Below are 20,274 nucleotides of genomic sequence, written 5' to 3' on the forward strand. Positions count from 1 at the left end.
ATCAATGGAGATCGCTCTGAGTAAAGGGATGTTACCAGTGGTGTGCCTCAACATTCTGTTCTTGAGCCTGTTCTTTTTAATATTTTTCTAAATGATATTGCTGAAGGGTTGTCAGATAACATTTGCCTATTTACGAATGATACCAAAATCTGCAATAGAGTAGACACACCGGATGGTGTGAATAACATGAAGAAAGACCTGGCGAAACTTGAAGAATGGTCTGAAATTTGGCAGCTAAAATTTAATGCTAAGAAATGGAAGGTCATGCATTTGTGCTGCAAAAACACGAGGGAAAGGTACAGTTTAGGGGGTGAAGAACTTATGTGCACGACAGAAGAGTGAGACTTAGGTGTGATGATCTTAAGGTGGTCAAACAGGTTGAAAAGGTGATGGCGAAAGTTAGAAGGATGCTAGGTTGCATAGGGAGAGGTATGGCTAGTAGGAAAAAGGAGGTATTGATGCCCCTGTATAAGACTTTGGTAAGACCTCATTTAGAATATTGTGTACAATTCTGGAGGCCGCACCTTCAAAAAGATATAAAAAGGGTGGAGTCGGTCCAGAGGAAGGTTACTAAAATGGTATGTGGTCTTCATCATAAGGCATATAGGAGCAGACTTAAAGATCTCAATCTGTATACTTTGGAGGAAAGGCGGGAGAGGGGAGATATGATAGAGATGTTTAAATACCTATGTAATGTAAATGCGCATGAGTCGAGTCTCTTTCATTTGAAAGGAAACTCTGAAATGAGAGGGATGAAATTAAGAGGTGATAGGCTTCGGAGTAATTTAAGGAAATACTTTTTTTACAGAAAGGGTGGTAAATGCATGGAACAGTCTCCCAGAAGAGACTGTGTCTGAATTCAAAAGAGCCTGGGATAGGCACTTAGGATATCTCAGGGAAAGAAAGAGATAATGGTTACTGTGGATGGGCAGACTAGATGGGCCATTTGGCTTTTATCTGCCATAATGTTTCTATGTTTTATAACCTGGGAGCAGGGGTAAGCAGCAAGAATCTTAAAATCTACAAGTTCTGAGTTACATACAAATTCAACTTAAGAACAGCTTTAAAAATGTAACTCATTCTTAACCCATGGACTGCCTGTACTGCTTATGCTAAGCAGTTTACATTCAGGTGCTCAAGTATTTCTCCCTATCTGTCCCAGCAGGCTCACAATCTGACTAACATACCTGAGGCAATGGAGCAGTGCTAGGTTTGAACCTGCAATGTCAGGGTGTTGAGGCTGCAGTCTTAAACACTAGACCACTCCTCACATTTTCAAAAGTGCATATGCTTTTTGGCTACTCATACAAATAGCAAGAGCAAAGTACACAACACACTTTAATGCTAGCCGATTTTCAAAGACAAACTACAAGCATAGGTTTCTGTGCATGTATGTGTAGTAGAATGATTCATATATATTATAGCTACATGGACTATTTGAAAATTATCTTCTCAGTGACCAGAAGAATATAGGGACTCAGCAGTGCAGTGTACCTGGCTAAATAGTATTTGTTTAGCTCTAGAGATTCATTCTAAATTTGATGAGTTAGTATATTATGCTGAACATACAAGTATCAAATACAGATGTGTGAGAGAACCTACATCTTAAATACATTGGGCTACCTTTTACAAAGCTGTGGTAGCAACACACCACATTAAAAGTGCCGCAGCCCATTCAATTCCTATGGGCTTCAGTGCATTTACTGTGGCAGCATTGCTACTGTAGCTTTACAAAAGGGGCTCTATATGTTAATAATCATTTTGGATTTTTTTTCAATTTCATATTAATTACCAATGAAATGTTTGTTTTAATTGCTGAATTACAGCTTAAAATGTTTATGATATAACAAACCCTAAAGTTCTAGTTTCACAATATTGAAATTCAGCAACCCTGAGTGAACTAGGGAAGAAAAATAAAACATGGGGGACGAGTAGAAGAGATATGGGGGCCGATATTCAGACTACAGTAAGCAGCTTGGCTAAGTCCCACAGTTGTATCACCAAGAAGTTACCTGGAGGCTAAAGGGCCACAAGGAGGAAGGGAATCAAGAGGAGGTGCCAATCTGGCAAAGGGTCGGGTGGCTTTCAGATGGCAGTTCCAGTTTGCTACATTGCTTAGGAGTGGGGCTTGGACCAACTCACTTCAGCAATCAGGTTGGGGCTTCCTCGCTTGGCTGCAACATGTGGAAGGGGAAAGGCCCATGTGCGATTACTCTCCTTGCACCCTCCCTCAGCTAGGAACAAGGTAAAGAGTGGATTCAGCACAAAAAAAAAGCCCCACGGGAGAGATATTGTATTAACATGAATTAAAATTTTTAGTGCATGTTAAACATTTAACATGTTAATCATATTATTAATGCATTAAATGTGCAGCCCTAAAAATTATAAGCCATGAAATATAATACATGTTCATGGCATTGACGAGTGTTAGCTGTTAGTAATGATCCACTACATGTCTCCAAGTTTGCACACTGTGTAATGCTAATAGATTGTGATAACTTGAAAAACAAAAACAAAGCCTTCTACAGATGCAACTGCAATACATAAGCAGGAAAATTTTATATCTACATAGAAAGGCTATCCAAAGATATCCAACATATTAAAAAACCTATCATAAACTCCAGTTTTCTCTAGGACCAGTATGGCTACTAGAATTCCACCTATGGTTTTGTACAACCTGTAATCTAATAAAACAGCAATTATTTATTTATTTAATTCGTTTTCTATCGCAGTGATTCCCAACCCTGTCCTGGAGGAACACCAGGCCAATCGGGTTTTCAGGCTAGCCCTAATGAATATGCATGAGAGAGATTTGCATATGATGGAAGTGATAGGCATGCAAATTTGCTTCATGCATATTCATTAGGGCTAACCTGAAAACCCAATTGGCCTGGTTTTCCTCCAGGACAGGGTTGGGAACCATTGCCCCTAAAGAGCGCAGAACGGGTTACAGGTTAAACATACATAATATCAGTACAAGATTACAATGTAAGTTTTCATCCTAGTTGGCACATATTAGGTGTAGTTATAAGCATCAGTGATAATAAGAATATCACAAGAGATTAAAAGTATTCCTAGAACTCACATTAACACTTGACTGAACATCATACAGATCCAAGTTGCGAACTAGGTAATCAATGACAGCATCTTCAAGTGACTCGGCTCCTGTGTGGCAGGATGACAAGGACTTCCTCACACGCAGTTTGAACTGTCTGAAGGCTAGCTTAGCTGCATGGAAAGACTCCTGTATATGACATAATTTAAACTCCTGTGAGCTTTTGAAGAATATACAGCTTTCATGTCAAATGAACACCACTGTTCTATAATGATAAAAAGTGTATGATCTCACAAGAAATCTTTCAGCTTTCTACATTTTGAACATCTTTAAAGAAAACTACTGTTGAGAGTTTCATGAAAGTAATCTAGCTCATAAATGTATTTTCATACCGTTGTGGCAATAAATATAATTCGCTGAACCATCTCCAAGTCATCTATGTAACGTCTCAGAAGGTTCTGTGCATCCAGACGATCATTGACATAAATATCATTAAAACAAGAAATAAGGCGAGATTGGCGGGAAGCATTTCTATGTCTGGCAGAGGTAGGCGACTCACTCCTCAAAGATGGAAAGGGACTGGAAGGCCTGCTAGCTCTAGGTGACTTGCTTGACAGTGGCAGTGGACTAGTTGAACGACTTCTGGAAAGTCTAAAAAGACAAGAAAATGTGTCAAGACAATTCCTACTTTACAGATTTCTTATCTGTAGCTTCAGGAAGCATAGGTACTCACCTGTAGCAGGTGTTCTCCAAGGACAGCAGGCATATTTTCTTACATATGGGTGACATCATCCACTGAACCTAGCACGGATAGTCATGAAGTGCACTTATCAAGACCGCCCATACTGCATACATGCTGGTGCTCTCCCATTTAATGTCGGCTTGTGGGGTCATCAGTTCAGTAACAAAGATAAGAAGCCAACTAGGGGAGGTGGGAGGGTTATGACACAATATATGCCTGCTGTCCTTGGAGAACACTTGCTACAGGTAACTAGCACAGAGAGTCAAAAACTGTACTGTGACTTTAAAACTAAGACTGCCCATACCACATGCATGCTGGCGCCTTCTCATCCAAAGTCAGCTCGTGGGACCATCAGTTTAGTAACAAAGCTAAGAAGCCAACTAGGGGAGGTGGGAAGGTTGTGAGAATATATGCCTGCTGTCCTTGGAGAACACCTGCTACAGGTGAGTAACTATGCTTTCTCTGAGGACAAGTAAGCATTATATTCTCATATGTGGAACTCCCAAGCTGCCAGGGTCATACCTCTGAGAAGAGGGTTATTGACAACTATCATGTGCCTGGTGAAACCAAAAGAGTTGGAGGGAAATTGGCATCTCAGTGGAGAATAAATTTTCTAGAACTGCCTGTCCGAACCAACTATCCTGTCTGGTATGATTCTCCAAACAATAGTGGGATGTGAAAATATGATTTGAGGACCAGGTGGATGCTTTACAGATGTCCTCAATGGGAGTGGACCTGAAATGGGCTACTGAAGTTGTCATTGCTTAAACTTTATTTGCAGTGACATGGCTTTCAAACATCAGCCCAAGAATAGCAAAAGGAAATACAGTCCACCAGCCATATGGAGATGGTTTTCTTGGTGACAGGAACTCCCAAATCTGTTAGGATCAAATGACATGAACAGCTGAGTGGAAGTTCTGTGAGGTTTTGCCCATTCTAAGTAATAAGCAAGAGCACATCTACAGTCTAATGTGTTGAGTGCTGCTTCACCAGGCTGAGAATGTGATCTTGGAAAGAGGACAGAAAGAACTATAGACTGGGTTAGATGAAATTTTGGGAGGAACTTTGGGTGCATGTGAAGAACAACACTGTTGTGGTAGAACATTGTATAGGGTGGATCTGATATGAGCATTTGAAGTTCACTGACCTGACATGCAGACGTAAGAGATATGAGGAAGAGTACTTTCCAAGTGAAATGCTTGAGAAATAAAGTTGAGAGTAGTTCAAATGGAGGCTTAATCAGAGTGGAATGTATAACATTAAGGTCCCAAGTAGCAGGAGGAGATTTGAGAAGTGATTTGGTATGGTGAAGTCTTTTCATGAATCTAGAAACAAAGGATATACAGATAATGGCTTTTTGTCCAGTGAAGTATGGAAAGCACTAATAGAACTGAGATGAACTCTGGGAGAAGTAGTTTTGAGACCAAAGTTGAAAAGGTGCAGAAGATAGTCTAGAACCGATGGGACAGGGCAAATGATCAGATCTAGCAAGTAGAGATTACACCAAACTGTGAAGCGAGTCCACTTGAAATGGTAACAGCGTTGTGTGGAAGGTTTTCTAGGAGCTTTTATCATGGCTAAGCAGATACCATGTTGGGAGAGAGATACTATGCATGAAGGAGAATGCCCTCGTTCTGTGTCAGCAGAGCTGGAAAGATTTGAAGCATGATGGGTTCCTGTATATTGAGTTATAGGAGAGGGAACCACAGTTGGTATCGCCACTGAGGAGCTATGAGAATCATAGTGGCCTGTTCTTGGTGAAGTTTGAGTAGAGTTTTCCAGACTAGAGGAAAAGCTTAAAGAAACTTGACAAGCCAGTCAAGGAAGAAGGCGTCCGACTCCATACGGTTGTGTATAGTCTGGAACAGAAGAGTGGAAGTTTGTGGTTGAGGGGGGAAATCAAAGAGGTTTATTTCTGAGGTCCCCCAATCTACGAATATCTGATGTAAGATGGTTGAGTTGAGTGACCACTCATGAGCTTGAAGGAGTCTGCTCAACTTGTCTGCTAAGATGTTTTGTTTTCCTGCTAGATAAACTGCCTTGAGGAATATGCTACAAGGAATAGCCCAAAAACAAATTTGTATGGCTTCTTGGGAAAGTGGGTGAGACCCTTTGCCACCTTGTTTATTCATGTAGAAAATGGCAACTTGGTTGTCTGTTTGAATTAGGACTACATGATTGAAAAGGCAATCTTGGAATGTGTGGAGAGCATTGCAGAATGCTTGAAGTTCCATGAGAGTTTTTCGTGAGAAATCCAGCTTCCTTGGATATGAAGGCCATTGAGGTGGGCTCTACAACTGAGCAAGGAAGCTTCCTTTGTGAGTATTTTCTGATGTGGTGGAGTGTGGAAAAGAAAGTCCCTGGAAAGTTTGGCCGGTAACATCCACCACTGAAGAGACTGATGAAGGTCTGTGGTCACCTGTATCTGTTGAGAAAGTGTGTGGTGGCTTGAGACCACTGGGTCTCGAGAGTCAACTGAGGTTCCCTAAGATGTAGTTGGGCAAATAGAGTCATGTGAACCACAAATGCCATGTCACCCAGGAAACATAACATTTGGCGCACAGTAATGCATTGCAGAGAGAAGACTTTCTAACTTTCTAACATGTGAATAAGGTTGTCTCAACTCTGTTGTGGTAGAAAATCTTAAGCTTGAACTGTGTCCAGGACAGCTCCTATGAATTCTAAGGTTTGAATTGGTTGAAGATGAGATTTCTGGTAGTTGACTGAAATCCAAGAAGTTCCAATAGATTAACTGCAGAATTGATAGCCTGGTGAGCTTGTTGCGATGACGAGGCTTTGATTAACCAGTCTTCTAGGTAAGGGAACACATGAAAGCCGCATGAGCAGAGGGTTGCAACTACTACTACCAAGCATTCTTTGAACACTGTCAGTGCTGACACCAGCTCAAATGGCAGCATTTTGTACTGGAAGTGGCGTGTTCCCAGACAAAATTGAAAATATATCCTGTGGGCAAGCAAAATGTTAATATGGGTGTACACTTCCTTGAGAGCAGAGCCAGCCGGTCTGTTATAACAGTGGTAAAAGGTTCCCAGAGAGACAATTCAAAATGTCTCCTTCACTAAGTATTTTTTGAGTGCATGGAGATCCAGAATTGGATGGAGACCTCTGGTATTTTTCAGTATGAGAAAATACTTGGACTAGAACCTTCGGCCCCTCTCCTGAGGGGAACTTGTTTTATAGCATTGAACTGGAGGAGGGCTGAGAGATTTAGGTGAAGAAGTGGCTTCTGGAGAGAGTTGAAAAGAGACTCTTGGAGGATGGTTCAGAGGTTTTCACTGTAAATTTAGGGCATAGCCTAACTCACCACTTGAAGGACCAAGTGATCTGTTGTTATGGGGTCCATCGATGGTAAAAGTGGTGAAGAAGACCTCCTATGGAAAGAGTCTCAGGTAACGAGAAAGATACGCTAGCATGCTCTCTATAAGGGAGTCAAAAAGACTGTTGATGTTTGGATTGAGGCTGAGAATGAGTCTTTTGCTACTTTTATTGTCTGGGATGCCTCTGAGTCATTGTTCAGGATAATGTGAAAGATTAATTATACCTCTGCTTAGAATAATCAGAAGAGTGTTTGGAAGTATTTGGATATCTCCTCAAGGTTTGAGACTACGTGGATTTGGAAGTTGACAAAGTTGTCATGCTGTCATTATATGTTTTGATCTTTTGTGTTCTTTCTTCTATGCAATCTCCAAAAATATAATCTCTAATACATGGTATGTGAGAAAGATGGTCTTGAACAATGGTGTCTCGGTCAGAAATTCGCAGTCATGCCTGCTTCTGAATCATAATGCATACTGCTGAGATGCAAAAGGTGATATCAAAGACATCAAATATAGACTGTACTGTGTATTTTCTAGTTTCTAGGAGATCATTGGTCAAACGTTGGTAAGATTTGAGATGTTCTGATGGAATATATTTTTTGAATGAGTAATTTCATATAGATTCTATTAGTGAGCATGGAACCTTACAATACTCTCCTTCCAAATCTAGCCAAGGTTCTGCCTTCTCTGCCAGTGGAGTACTGGCGTAAGTTCTGGTACTGTTTATTCACTTTAAGGCAGACTCTATGACCAAAGATTAGAAGCATAGAAACATGATGGCACATAATGCCAAATGGCCCATCTAGTCTGCCCATCCAAAGTAACCATTATTTCTTTCTCTCTCTGAGAGATCCCACATGCCTATCTCATGCCTTCTTGAATTCAGACAGTCTCTGTCTCCACCACTTCTGCCAGAAGACTCTTCCACGAATCTATCATCCTTTCTGTAAAAATGTATTTCCTTTGATTACTCCTGAGCCTATCATCTCTTAACTTCATCCTATGCCCTCTCATTCCAGAGCTTCCTTTCAATTTAAACGTCTCTATCATTATCTCCCCTCTCCCACCTTTCCTCTAAAGTATACATATTGAGATATTTAAGTCTGTCCCTATACGCCTTATGATGAAGACCACGCACCATTTTAGTAGCCTTCCTCTGGACTGACTCCATCCTTTTTATATCTTTTTGAAGGTGCGGTCTCCAGAATTGTAAATATTCTAAATGAGGTCTCATCAGAGTCTTATACACCGGCATCAATACCTCCTTTTTCTACTGGCCATACTTCTTCCTATGCACTCTAGTATCCTTCTAGCTTTCACTACCACCTTTTCAACCTGTTTAGCCACCTTAAGATCACCACATACAATCACACCCAAGTCCTGCTTTTCTGTCGTGCACAAAAGTTCTTCACCCCCTAAACTGTACCATTCCTTCGGGTTTTTGCAGCCTAAATGCATGACGTTGCATTTCTTAGCATTACATTTTAGCTGCCATATTTCAGACAATTCTTCAAACTTCATTTGGTCTTTCTTCATGTCATTCACATCATCCAGGGTGTCTACACTATTGCAGATTTTTGTATCACCTGCAAAGAGGAAAATTTTACTTGACAGCGCTTCAGCAATATCACTTATAAAAATGTTAAAAAGAACAGGCCCAAGAACAGAACTTTGAGACACACCACTGGTAACATCCCTTTCCTCAGAGCAATCTCCATCGACCACTACCTTCTGTCATCATCCCAAGAGAACTCGGTTTATTTATTAGACCAGTGTTTTTCAACCTTTTTACACCCATGGACCGGCAGAAATAAAAGAATTATTTTGTGGACCAGCAAACTACTAAGACTGAAATAAAAAAATCACATTTCCGCCCCGTCTCCGCAAGCTCGGTCCCCACAAACCATCTGATCCAATCCGCACAAGCCTCAGTTATGATTTTATATTGAATGTATTTTATTAAAGTATAAAAAGAAACAATATTCTGTACAATTGTCATTTTATAAATACAAATATACAGAGCAAGGACCAACAAAACCCCTGTCTCCCTTCCCCTTCACATATATCCCCTCTACTAACAAGAAAACTGAACAAGCCAAATTATTATAGAATGCTACACAGAAATATCATGCTAACAGAATACTGCAGTCACACATGATAGGAATAGTGTTAGGGGAGTGCCCCCTGGTCCGAGAGAGCCCTAAGCCAGCTGGAAGCTAAAGAATCACTGCCTGGGCTTTGCAGTCCCCAGTTATGTCTCTACCAGGATATATATTTCAAATCTGATATATTCTAATGACAAAATAGAAATAAAATGATTTTTTTTCTACCTTTTGTTGTCTCTGGTTTCTGCTTTCATCTTCTTTACACTCTTCCAGCGCCGGCCCTGTCTCTTCAATCCAGCATCTGCTCGTTCCATCCACTGTCTGCCCTTCTAGAAACTGTCTGTCCCCCCCTGCCTCTAGATCCCCCTCCCCTTTGGTCTGGCATCCATCATCTTCCTTCTGTTCCCTCATGGTCTGGCATCTTTTTCCTTTCATCTCTCTTTCCCTCCCCCCTGTGGTTTTTAGCATCTCTCTCTTCTCATTTCCTCCGATCAGATCTGATATCTCTGTCTCCTTCCCCATTCTCTGGCATCTCTCTCTCCTCTCTCTTTCCCTTTCCTTCTTTGGTCTTCCTTTTTTATTTTCTGCCTCTGTCTAAATTAAATTATTTCTTACTTTTCAATCCTCAGTTTCCCTCTTTTCACTGTGTCTACCCACAGCATGCCACCCCTTTCCTTCACCCCTCCACTATCTCACTAACTCTATCTTCTTCCCCCATCCAGCATATGTCCTTTTTCTTTATCCCCCTTCCATCCAGTATGTGTTCTCTTTCTCCACTTCCATTCAGCATTTGCTCTCCCTTCTCCCCACTTCCATCATCTGCCCTCTTCTCTCTCCCCACTTCCATCATCTGCCCCTTCTCCCCACTTCCATCATCTGCCCTCTTCTCTATCCCCCTTCTCCCTACTTCCATCATCTTCCCCTTCTCTCTCTTCCCCCCACTTCCATCATCTGCCCTCTTCTCTCTCCCCCTTATCCCCACTTCCATCATCTGCCCCTTCTCTCTCTTTCCCCCCACTTCCATCATCTGCCCCCTTCTCTCAATCTCTCCATCTCTCTCCTTCCTCTCACCTTTCTTTCTGATTTTGGCAACAAGATCGGCAACGCCCCCTCCCCCCCGCGATGACACTCAAGATCGGTAATGGGCCTCCTTCTCCCCCCGGCATCAACAGCACTTCAGATCGGCAATGCAGTGCTCAGTCCAAAGCTTCCCTCTCTCAAACTGCCTGGGCGGAAACAGGAAGCTGATTCAGAGGGAAGCTTTGGGCTGAGCACTGCATTGCCGATCTGAACTGCTCTTGATGCCGGAGGGAGAAGGAGGCCCTTGTCGAACATGAATTGCGTCGCGGGGGGGGGGAGCCGATGCCGCTCATTGCCGTTGCAGCCCAGACGCTGCCGATGGCCCCAATCCGATCTTGCCAGCCTTGTGCGGACCGGCAGGAATTTTCTGCGGTCTGGCGATGAAAAACAATGTTTTAGACATCTGTGTGATACACTGTAAAAAGCTTTGCTAAAATCTAAATACACCACATCTAGCATACTCCCTCTATCCAATTCTCTGATCACCCAGTCAAAGAAATTGATCAGATTTGTCTGACAAGACCTACCTCTAGTGAATCCATGTTGCCTCTGGTCTTGTAATCCATCGGATTCCAGAAACTTCACCATTCTCTGTTTTAAAAGTGTTTTCATTAATTTGCTTACCACAGCAGTCAAACTTACTGGCGGTAATTCCCTACTTCTTTCTTACTTCCACTTTTGTATAGAGGAACCACATCTACCCTTCTCCAGTCCTTCGGTACCACTCCCGACTCTAGAGAAGCATTGAAAAGATCAGTCAGCAGAGCAACCAGAACTTCCTTAAGTTCCTTCAACATCCTCAGATGTTCATGATCTGGTCCCATAGCTTTGTCTAAGTTTAATTTAGCTAGTTCCTCATGAATACAGTCCTCTGAAAATTGATCGAGGTCTACCACTCCACCATCTCTATTCGTATTTGTCTTCTGTGGTCCCGATCCTGGATTTTCAGCCATGAACACAGAACAGAAAAATTTGTTAAGCAATTGAGCTTTTTCTTTATCAGCTTCTACATTCCTCCCCTTCACCTTCGAGTCTCACAATGCCATTTTTGCACTTCTTTCTATCACTGGTATATCTAAAAAATGTCCTGTCTCTCCATTTTACCATGTCAGCGATTTTTCTTCCATTGTATCTTTGCTTCCCTGGCTTCTTGACCAGCCTCTCTTAACTTTTCCAGATATTTTTGCCCATCTTCCAACTTTTTGTAGTTTATGAAAGCTAGCCTCTTATTCCTTACCTTCTCAGCTACTACTTTTGAGAACCAAAGCAACCTTCTTTTCCTCTTACTTTTACTTACTTGCCTCACAAAAAGATGTCACCCTTACAATAACTGCTTTTAGTTTTGCCCACTGCATTTCTAGAACCTTTACTTTTGAACAGTGGCGTACCTAGCATATGTATAACCAACACTTTCAATTGGAGACAATTGTGGTCATAAGATGTTATAGTGAGAATATATTTTGCAGAAGCACTGTGAAGTGAGTAACAGCTCTAAATCCGCTCTAAAAAGAAGGAAAAAGCCTCAGAAAAGGCCCTCCCACCGCCACAAAGGTGGAATAAAGGTGGTTAAGCGGTAACCTCACAGGCAAAACCTTCGTTTCAACTTGAGCATTTCGAGCAAATAACTATTACTTCACATATGCAAAAATTCTTGATAGAGGATAAAACCACTTATCTTAAGCTGATCGGCACACCGACGGAGGCCAGCGTTTCACCGACAGGCTACATCAGGGTGTGACCCGACCGATCAGTCTACAAAACAAACAAGAAAACAAAAGGAACTATAGCAGTTTCACATAAAGTTTAAACTTCTTGCTATAACAATACTAAAATGTACCTTATAAAGAGCGAAAACAAACGCTTCAAAAAAGTCCAAGAAATGGCTTCCATGGGGTAGCTCCGGGATTCTGGGTTTAAATCCTCCCGGTGGACAACGTCACAACCGGAAGTGAGTCAAAAAATGATGACGTGAGAGCTGAGATTGAGAATCTGACAGAGTCAGCCGGCAAAAACCGTGTGTGTAGTGAAAAATGGTAAAAGAAATTTCTTGTTAATGAAAGAACAACAAAACTTGAAAAAGGAAAAGAAAAATATATGTGCAAACGTTTTTATTTAAACAAAACCTTTAAGGATGTTTGTTCATTTTTAGTGTTTTTGAAATTTTTAAGGATTTTTCTTTCTTTTGAAATTTTTGTATTTTCTTTTCTATTTCTTTCTTATGCTCTTAATCGATTCTAAAGTTTTCTGTGTCTTTCTTAGACACCGGGAGGATTTAAACCCAGAATCCCGGAGCTACCCCATGGAAGCCATTTCTTGGATTTTTTGGAAGCGTTTGTTTTCGCTCTTTATAAGGTACGTTTTAGTATTGTTATAGCAAGAAGTTTAAACTTTATGTGAAACTGCTATAGTTCCTTTTGTTTTCTTGTTTGTTTTGTAGACTGATCGGTCGGGTCACACCCTGATGTAGCCTGTCGTGAAACGCTGGCCTCCGTCGGTGTGCCGATCAGCTTAAGATAAGTGGTTTTATCCTCTATCAAGAATTTTTGCATATGTGAAGTAATAGTTATTTGCTCGAAATGCTCAAGTTGAAACGAAGGTTTTGCCTGTGAGGTTACCGCTTAACCACCTTTATTCCACCTTTGTGGCGGTGGGAGGGCCTTTTCTGAGGCTTTTTCCTTCTTTTTAGAGCGGATTTAGAGCTGTTACTCACTTCACAGTGCTTCTGCAAAATATATTCTCACTATAACATCTTATGACCACAATTGTCTCCAATTGAAAGTGTTGGTTATATATACATTGGTTTTCAATATATCTGAGTTTTTGTAGCTAGTAAGTACCTAGCATATGTGACACCCGGAGCCCATCATTTTTTGACACCTCCCCATCTGTATGAAAAACATGATTCTTAGTAACAATTCATACGTCACACAAGAGTGTTAGGAAAAGGCAGCATCTTACGTACTGCAGTGAGCAGTACATCAATGCACCCATTGTAAAACTAAACAAGTCAGACTAGTACAGATCAATTCTATACAGTCAATCCTAACAGAAAACTATGTCTTTCAAACACACAGAACACAGAAAACACCTTCGCCTAGTATGGAATATGTAATCACAAACTAACCCTCCCCCTTTTACAAAACTGTAGTGTGGTTTTTAGCCACGGTGGTAACAGCTCAGATGCTCATAGAATTCTGAGCATCAGAGCTGTTACCACCACGGCCAACACTAAAAAACGCTCTACAGTTTTGTAAATGAGGAGATAGAATAAAAATACGTAGACAAAGATTAAACTGAAGTACCAAGAAGCTGGACTCTGCATACAATGCAACACCACAGAAACAGTGATGCATCTCCCCTAATGCAAAAAAAAAACAAAAAAAACAGATTTTTTTTTCTACCTTGTCTTCTCTGATTTCTACTTTCCTATCTTTTTGTCACTCTCTTCCTTTCATCCACTGTCTATCCTCTCTCTGTCCCTTCTATATGGCATCTTTACTCCCTCTATTCCCCTTCCAGAAACTTTATGCCGCCCCCTTTCATCTCTCCATTCACCCCCATTGGTCTGGCATCCATCTTCTTCCCTTCTCTCCTCCAATGGTCTGGTATCTCTCTCCTCTCCTTCCCTCTCCCACACCTCCATGGTCTGGCATTTCACTCTTTCCTCTCCCTTCCCCCCCCCCCCCCCACTTCCATCAGCATCTGCCCCCTTTCTCTCCACCATGCTTCCATACCACCCTGACCCCCTTTCTCACCCTCCACACCCTTCCAATACTACCCTGACCCCCTTTCCCTTCACCACCCATCCATACCACCTCAACCCCCTTTTTCTCCTTCCAACACCCTGCTATGCTCCTTTCTCTCTCCATCCAAATCAGCAAGGTCCCGCAATGACTACTTCTGCTGCCTCTGCTCCAGAAGAGGTAAGTGATGTCAGAGGGGAGTGGGCCGGCAGACACAGGGAGTTGCAGCAAGGTCCCACAATGACTGCGGCTACCGGTCCACCCCCCTCCAACACTTACCTCTTCTGGAGCAGAGGCAGTAGACACAGTCATTGCGGGACCTTCCTGCACTTCAGCGCAGTTGCTGACTCTGCTCTGGAATAAGTACGGTAGCCGCGCTGAGGTGCTGTTTAGAGCAACGCGGAGGTTCCGGACCCGGCCGGCTGTGTACCCCCTTGGAGCGTGCATCCAGGGCGGACCACTCCCCCCCCCTCAGCCCCCCCTCTTGGTATGCCACTGCTTTTGAATAAGCCCTCTCTAACTGTTGTTATTATTATTATTATTATACCCATCTTAATATTAAACCTTACCATGCAGTGATCATTGGATGACAGATTATCACCCACTGTAACATCAGAAACACTTTTCCCATTTGTAAGCACTAAGTCCAGTATGACCCCCTTCCGCGTGGGTTCCATTACCAACTACTCCCTACTTCTAGAAGACCCTGCAATAGGGATACCCTAATCAACATCCAGCATGTTAAAATCACTTATTAGTAAAACTTCCCCTTTTTTAGATATATTCTGAATGTCTACTATTAAATTTCTGATCACTTCTTTCATCTGTGAAGGAGGTCTGCATATCACACCAATGTAAATATATTTACCATTCCCTCTTTCTAAATTGATTCACAGTGCCTCTTCCTTGCCCTGGAGATCCTGCAATTGTGTGGCTTTAATAGAATATTTAATATACTAGTATTTTAGCCCATTACATTAACGGGTACTAGAATATATGTCTGTCTGTCTTTATTTCTGTCTCTCTCTTTCCCTCCCGCTGTCTTTCTCTTTCCCTGGCCCCCTTTGTCTATCTGTCTTTCTGTGTCTCTCCCTGCCCCTGTGTCTTTCTTATTTTCTTTCTGTCTCCCTTCCTCCCGCTGTCTTTCTTTCTTTCTAGCTGTCTCTCTCCCTGCCTCCTATGCAGCAGCATTTCTCTCCCCCCACTTCCTTGTGCAGCAGCCACAGCAGTATTCCCTCCCCCTCCATTTCCCTCCCCCCACACCACTTCCCTGTGCATCAGCAGCATTTCCCCTACCTCCCCTTTCTCTTCCCACGGTCTGGCCGGCTCCCTTACTGCCCCCTCTTCCCTTCCCGCGATCCTGACAAACCTGCCAATTCCAGCAGCATGTGCAGCACTGTACATACGCTGCTTCAGGGCCTTCTACTGCCCTAATTTACTCTGGCACGTCCCTGATGACATCATCAGAGACGCGACAGAGCAAATCAGGGCAGTAGAAGGCCCCGAAGCAGCGTGTGTAGAGTGGTGCACACGCTGCTGGAATCGGCAGGTTTGTAGTCAGGACTGCGGAAAGGGAAGAGGGGGGGCAGTAAGGGAGCCGGTCAGACGTAAGCTTGACTCCTACGACTGAATTTTGGCAATGCATCTCTCTGTCTCGCAGCGGGCTTGCCGGCTCCGGCCAGACAAAGTTAATTTTTTAGTTCAAAGTCGACGCTGCGTCTCCTCTCTCGATCCCCGCCAGAGTCGGAAGTCTTCTCCGACTCTGGTGAGGTTCGATAGAGGAGCCATAGCGGGGGCTTTGAACAAAAAAATGAACTTTGTCTGGCTGGAGCCAGCAAGCCCGCTGCGAGACAGAGAGATGCGTGGTAAGCACGCATGTGCACTCTGCCGGCCACGGAACTACAGATCAGGCAACACGGTGTTAAGAGTGTGCATGCGCGCTTAGCGTTTTATTATTATAGATAATGCTCCCCATCCTTGTCTTTCCTGAACAGATTATAGCCCAGTATAACTGCATCCCAGTCATGGGTCTCTGTGAACCATGTCTCTGTGATCGTCACTATATCCAACTCATCTTCTTCCATCACTGCTTCTAGATCCAAAATTTTGTTTTCCATACTTCAAGCATTAATATATACTGCTTTCCAGACATTATCCCCTTTTCCCATCCATGTGGAGGTATTCAGTAATCTACTTACCTGAGGACTTATACTCACCTGGTTGCTTTGATCATCCTTCCCTAGTTTAAAGCTCTCTTCTGTAGATTTAGCCAGCCTGCCACCGAAGACACTTCTTCCCTTCTTTGATAGATGTATACCATCCTTGCTCAGCAGCCCTTGGAAAATCATCCCATGTTCCAGGAAGCCAAAGTGCTCTCAACAACACCATCCACATAGCCATGCATTTATCTCCAGGATGCATGTTTCTCTGACCTGGCCCTTACCCTCAACAGGGAGGATGGACAAGAATACCACCTGACTGCTTTACCTTCTCTCCAAGAGCCACAAAGTCACTTTTGATATGTTCTCAGGGTACCTGGCAGTATAATTTGTGCCGTATCGGATAATAGTCATCAGGTTTGATGAATCTCAGTAATCTCTCTGTAACATCTTAGATTGGTGTTGTAATTGTGGTCTATCAAAACCTGGACAAGAGTGTCCAGTTAGTGTGGAGCCACTAGGATAGAGAGTGGAGATTTTCAGGTTTTAAATAAGGCATCCTTCATAAGATTTTGTAATGGAACTTTTATGCAGTCTTTAGATCACTTCTTGTAGTTTAGAGCTTCCATGAGTTCTAGTCAAGGCTCTGCCTCAGACTCCATTTTGATAGGAAGTACTTCTCCCATATGTCTTATAAAGTTTATAAAAGATAGACTTTCAGGAAGTGACTTTCGATGAGGAGGTGGAGGAGATGGATCAGAAGGAATTCCATAAAATTAATCTGCAGAGATATCTGGATAGTCATTGGAATAACTTGGTGACAAGTCTGAGTCATACTTCTCAAAATCAGCCCTTGCAGATATAAATTGTTGAGGTGAGCTTCAAGGTGAATGTTGAGAAGAGCTTTAATGAGAACATCATGGAAAGAGTCAAGAGTGAGATGTTGAACACTGAGTTGGTATGCTGTGCTCTCTGGAAGAGGATGCATGAGACCTATATGTGCTTAATTTTAAAATCTTGGATCCAAGTCGGGACTTTATTTGTTTCAGCAATTTTAGGGAATTTATCTTTGTTTTTTGGTACAAACCATTAATAAAAGACATGGTGACCACAAGTTGGATTAGACATCTCCAGTGCCTCTTTTTGTTGTTTGATTTAAAAGCTCAAAACCATGGAGTCTGAGAATGATGTCTCAATAAACTGCGTGGGCGGTACTCAGACTGGGCTGAGAGTGGGCATGTCAATGAGTAGGCCAGTGGTCCCCAACCTTTTTGACACCAAGGACCATTTTTATAGAAGCAAATTTTTCCATGGACCATTAAGAGGGGGGGGGGGGAAGGAAGATTCAGGGCAGGTTTGTAGGGCAGTTTTATACACAATATACATTACATTTCTATTATTATTAAGTTATAATATCATAATAGAAATTATATAACTTACCATAATGCTAAATCAGTGGGAGCCCTGAGCTTGCAGAACCCTGATGATCCAGCCAACCCATCCCCCTGCGCATCTTTCCATCTCTCCCTCCCATCCCTCATATGCCTCAGAACCCCAATGACCCCACCAACCCATCCCCCTGCACAGCATCTTTCCATCTCTCACTCCCATCCTATCCCACACAGAACCCCGCTAACCCTCCCACCGCGAGGCCAACATGCCTCCGTTCGAAACAGCAGCAGCGGCAACACTGAGCAGGCTGCTTTACTACTGCCTTCCCTGCTAGGGCCTTCCCTCTGCCACTGCATCACTGATGAGGTTCTGCCGTGCGGAATTGGAAGGAAGGATGGAAAGATGTTGCACAAAGGGATCTCTCGCGGCCCAGCTGTCAGATGACCACAGCCTGCTAGTGGGCCGCAGACCGGGGGTTGGGAACCCCTGCAGTTGGTTGCACAGTGTACAACTGTAGCATCCCAGCTAGTTCTTTCTGCAAAAGCACTTGAAGCTGTTCTTAAAGAGATGGTGCTGGTACTGATATTGGCAAGGGTACATTAGGCGTGGCTGTGTTGGGTGTTGAGGCGTCAGGGACCTCAATGTTGAGGCAAGCCTCAGAAGAGACACCAGCTGTAACAATGGCGATCTGGCATTGGTGCATCAATATTTAGAATATATCGATGGAGATAACGCCAGAGACAATGCTGATGAATGCTTCGAGTAGGAGATAAGTTTATGCTTCTTAGATTTTTTACAAAGCTCCTCCAATGATGGATGCACTGACAATGTAGAAGTGGAATGGATGGTCGATGCAGTCAGTGCTGGAGTAGCACATGGCTGTACGTCAGCGTCTCCAGCCATGCTTAATGTTCACAAATTTGTATTGAAAAGTTTCTCAAATTGCAACTTCCTGGCTTTAAGCGACCTCTTCTGCATACAAGAGTAGAGCATGCATGAAATGTCTCAATGGTCAGAACCTAGGCACTGAACTCACCAATTATGTGGGTCTATACCTGGTCTTTTGGCGTCAAGTGCACCACTCGACACCATTAAGAGCCTTGGACATCAATGGAAAAACCGCCGATATGAAGTGAAAGAGTTCTATGGCTGGAAAGGTTGAGTAGATGGAATGCCCATAAAAAGTTGAAGCTCCTGTCCTGAAAACTGGCTGACTAGAGCCCAAAGGCCCGAAATGCAAACCTGGTGAAAAGTGAAAGATTTTCAACCGAATGGCAGAGAAATAAAAATAAAACTATAAGTTATGATTAAAATGAAAAGAAAAAAATGATGGAAAGGCACAAAAAATAGAAAAAGTTTGATGTAAGAGAGAATCTAAATCACAGCTTCTCAGCTCCACGGAAAACTAAATACTGATGTTCCCACAGGTAGGAAGGCACCAGCAACCATGTGGTATGGGATGATCTTGAAATTTTAAAGTGACAGTACATTTTTGGAAGCAGGCACATTGTTGCAGCCAAAATGCCATCTTACATCTATTCTTTTTTTGAGGGTGTTGCGTGTGTTTGTTTGATGTAGCATTGGACTTTTAAAGTAGATAATGTAGCTCTCTGATATTGGAAGAATTTTCTAAATTCAGTTAATCACGAAAGTGGTATATGGACACTTTATTTAATATAATGGAGGTATATACTATTGAAATAACAATTGGTGGTCCTGACCTGGAATAATGTGCTATATGAGGTGTCTTGACCTGTACAATAAAGCTATATTATTTATGATGTCCTCCATACATTTTTTTGTATGAGTGAATGCTGTAGATATTGAAGTTATCACTCTTTGACTATCCCTTTTTTATTAGATTACATTTGATTGGGTGGTCTTTTATTTATTATTCTGTTTTTTATTGTGTTTTATTGACCTCCTTAAAGAACATAAATATTCCCATCAAAAATTATTTTAACCATAGATTCCTCAGAAAGGAGAAATTAGGCCTTACCTGCTAATTTTCTCTCCTTTAGTTGCACCAGACCAGTCCAAGAACTTGTGGGTTATCTGTCCATTGACCAGCAGGTGGAGATAGAGACTATAAAACTGTGCTGTGCCTTATTAGGAACCTAAGCAGTCTAAACAATTCAGTATTTAAAATCAAAGCAGTAGAAACATGACCAACTGTAAAAACAGTTTAAAAAATTCCTTTTTTTGCTGGAAAAAAACAGTTAATGAAACACTTAATGAGCAAGAGCCCAGAAACTGAAGAATAAAGGATTGTAGAAAAGCAGAGTTACTCACCTTTAGCAGATGTTCCGAGGACAGTAGGCATATATTCTCACATGTGGGCGACATCATCCATAGAAAACGGTATGGACAGTGAAAAAGTGTATGGTCACTTTAAATATTTTAGGACTGCCCACACTGTACACATCCTGGTGCCTTTCTACCCGTTGGCTCGCGGGACCTGCAGTTTATGAAGAAAGCTAAGAAGCCAACTAGGGGAGGTGGGCACGTTATGAGAATATATACCTGCTGTCCTCCGAGAACACCTGCTACAGGTGAGTAACTTTGCTTTCTCTGAGGACAAGCAGGTATAATATTCTCACATGTGGGACTCGCAAGCTGCCAAGGATCATGCCTCTAGGAAGAGGGTTATAATTAACAAA

General features: G+C 42.4%; 1 protein-coding gene across 5 annotated transcripts in view; it reads right to left on the bottom strand.

Annotated features, from left to right (window-relative positions):
- SPATA18 (spermatogenesis associated 18) overlaps positions 1-20,274 on the bottom strand; it is a 218,097-nt gene that overhangs the window by 92,258 nt on the left and 105,565 nt on the right. For all 5 annotated transcript variants that reach the window (XM_033945672.1, XM_033945636.1, XM_033945653.1 and 2 more), the window contains 2 exons: positions 3,448-3,706; positions 3,086-3,244 (listed from right to left, as the gene is read on the bottom strand). In XM_033945672.1, the coding sequence (XP_033801563.1) occupies positions 3,086-3,244; positions 3,448-3,706 (418 nt within the window). The remainder of the gene's footprint in view (positions 1-3,085; positions 3,245-3,447; positions 3,707-20,274) is intronic.

This window comes from Geotrypetes seraphini, chromosome 1 (genome assembly GCF_902459505.1).
Source record: "Geotrypetes seraphini chromosome 1, aGeoSer1.1, whole genome shotgun sequence".
NCBI lineage: Eukaryota > Metazoa > Chordata > Amphibia > Gymnophiona > Dermophiidae > Geotrypetes > Geotrypetes seraphini.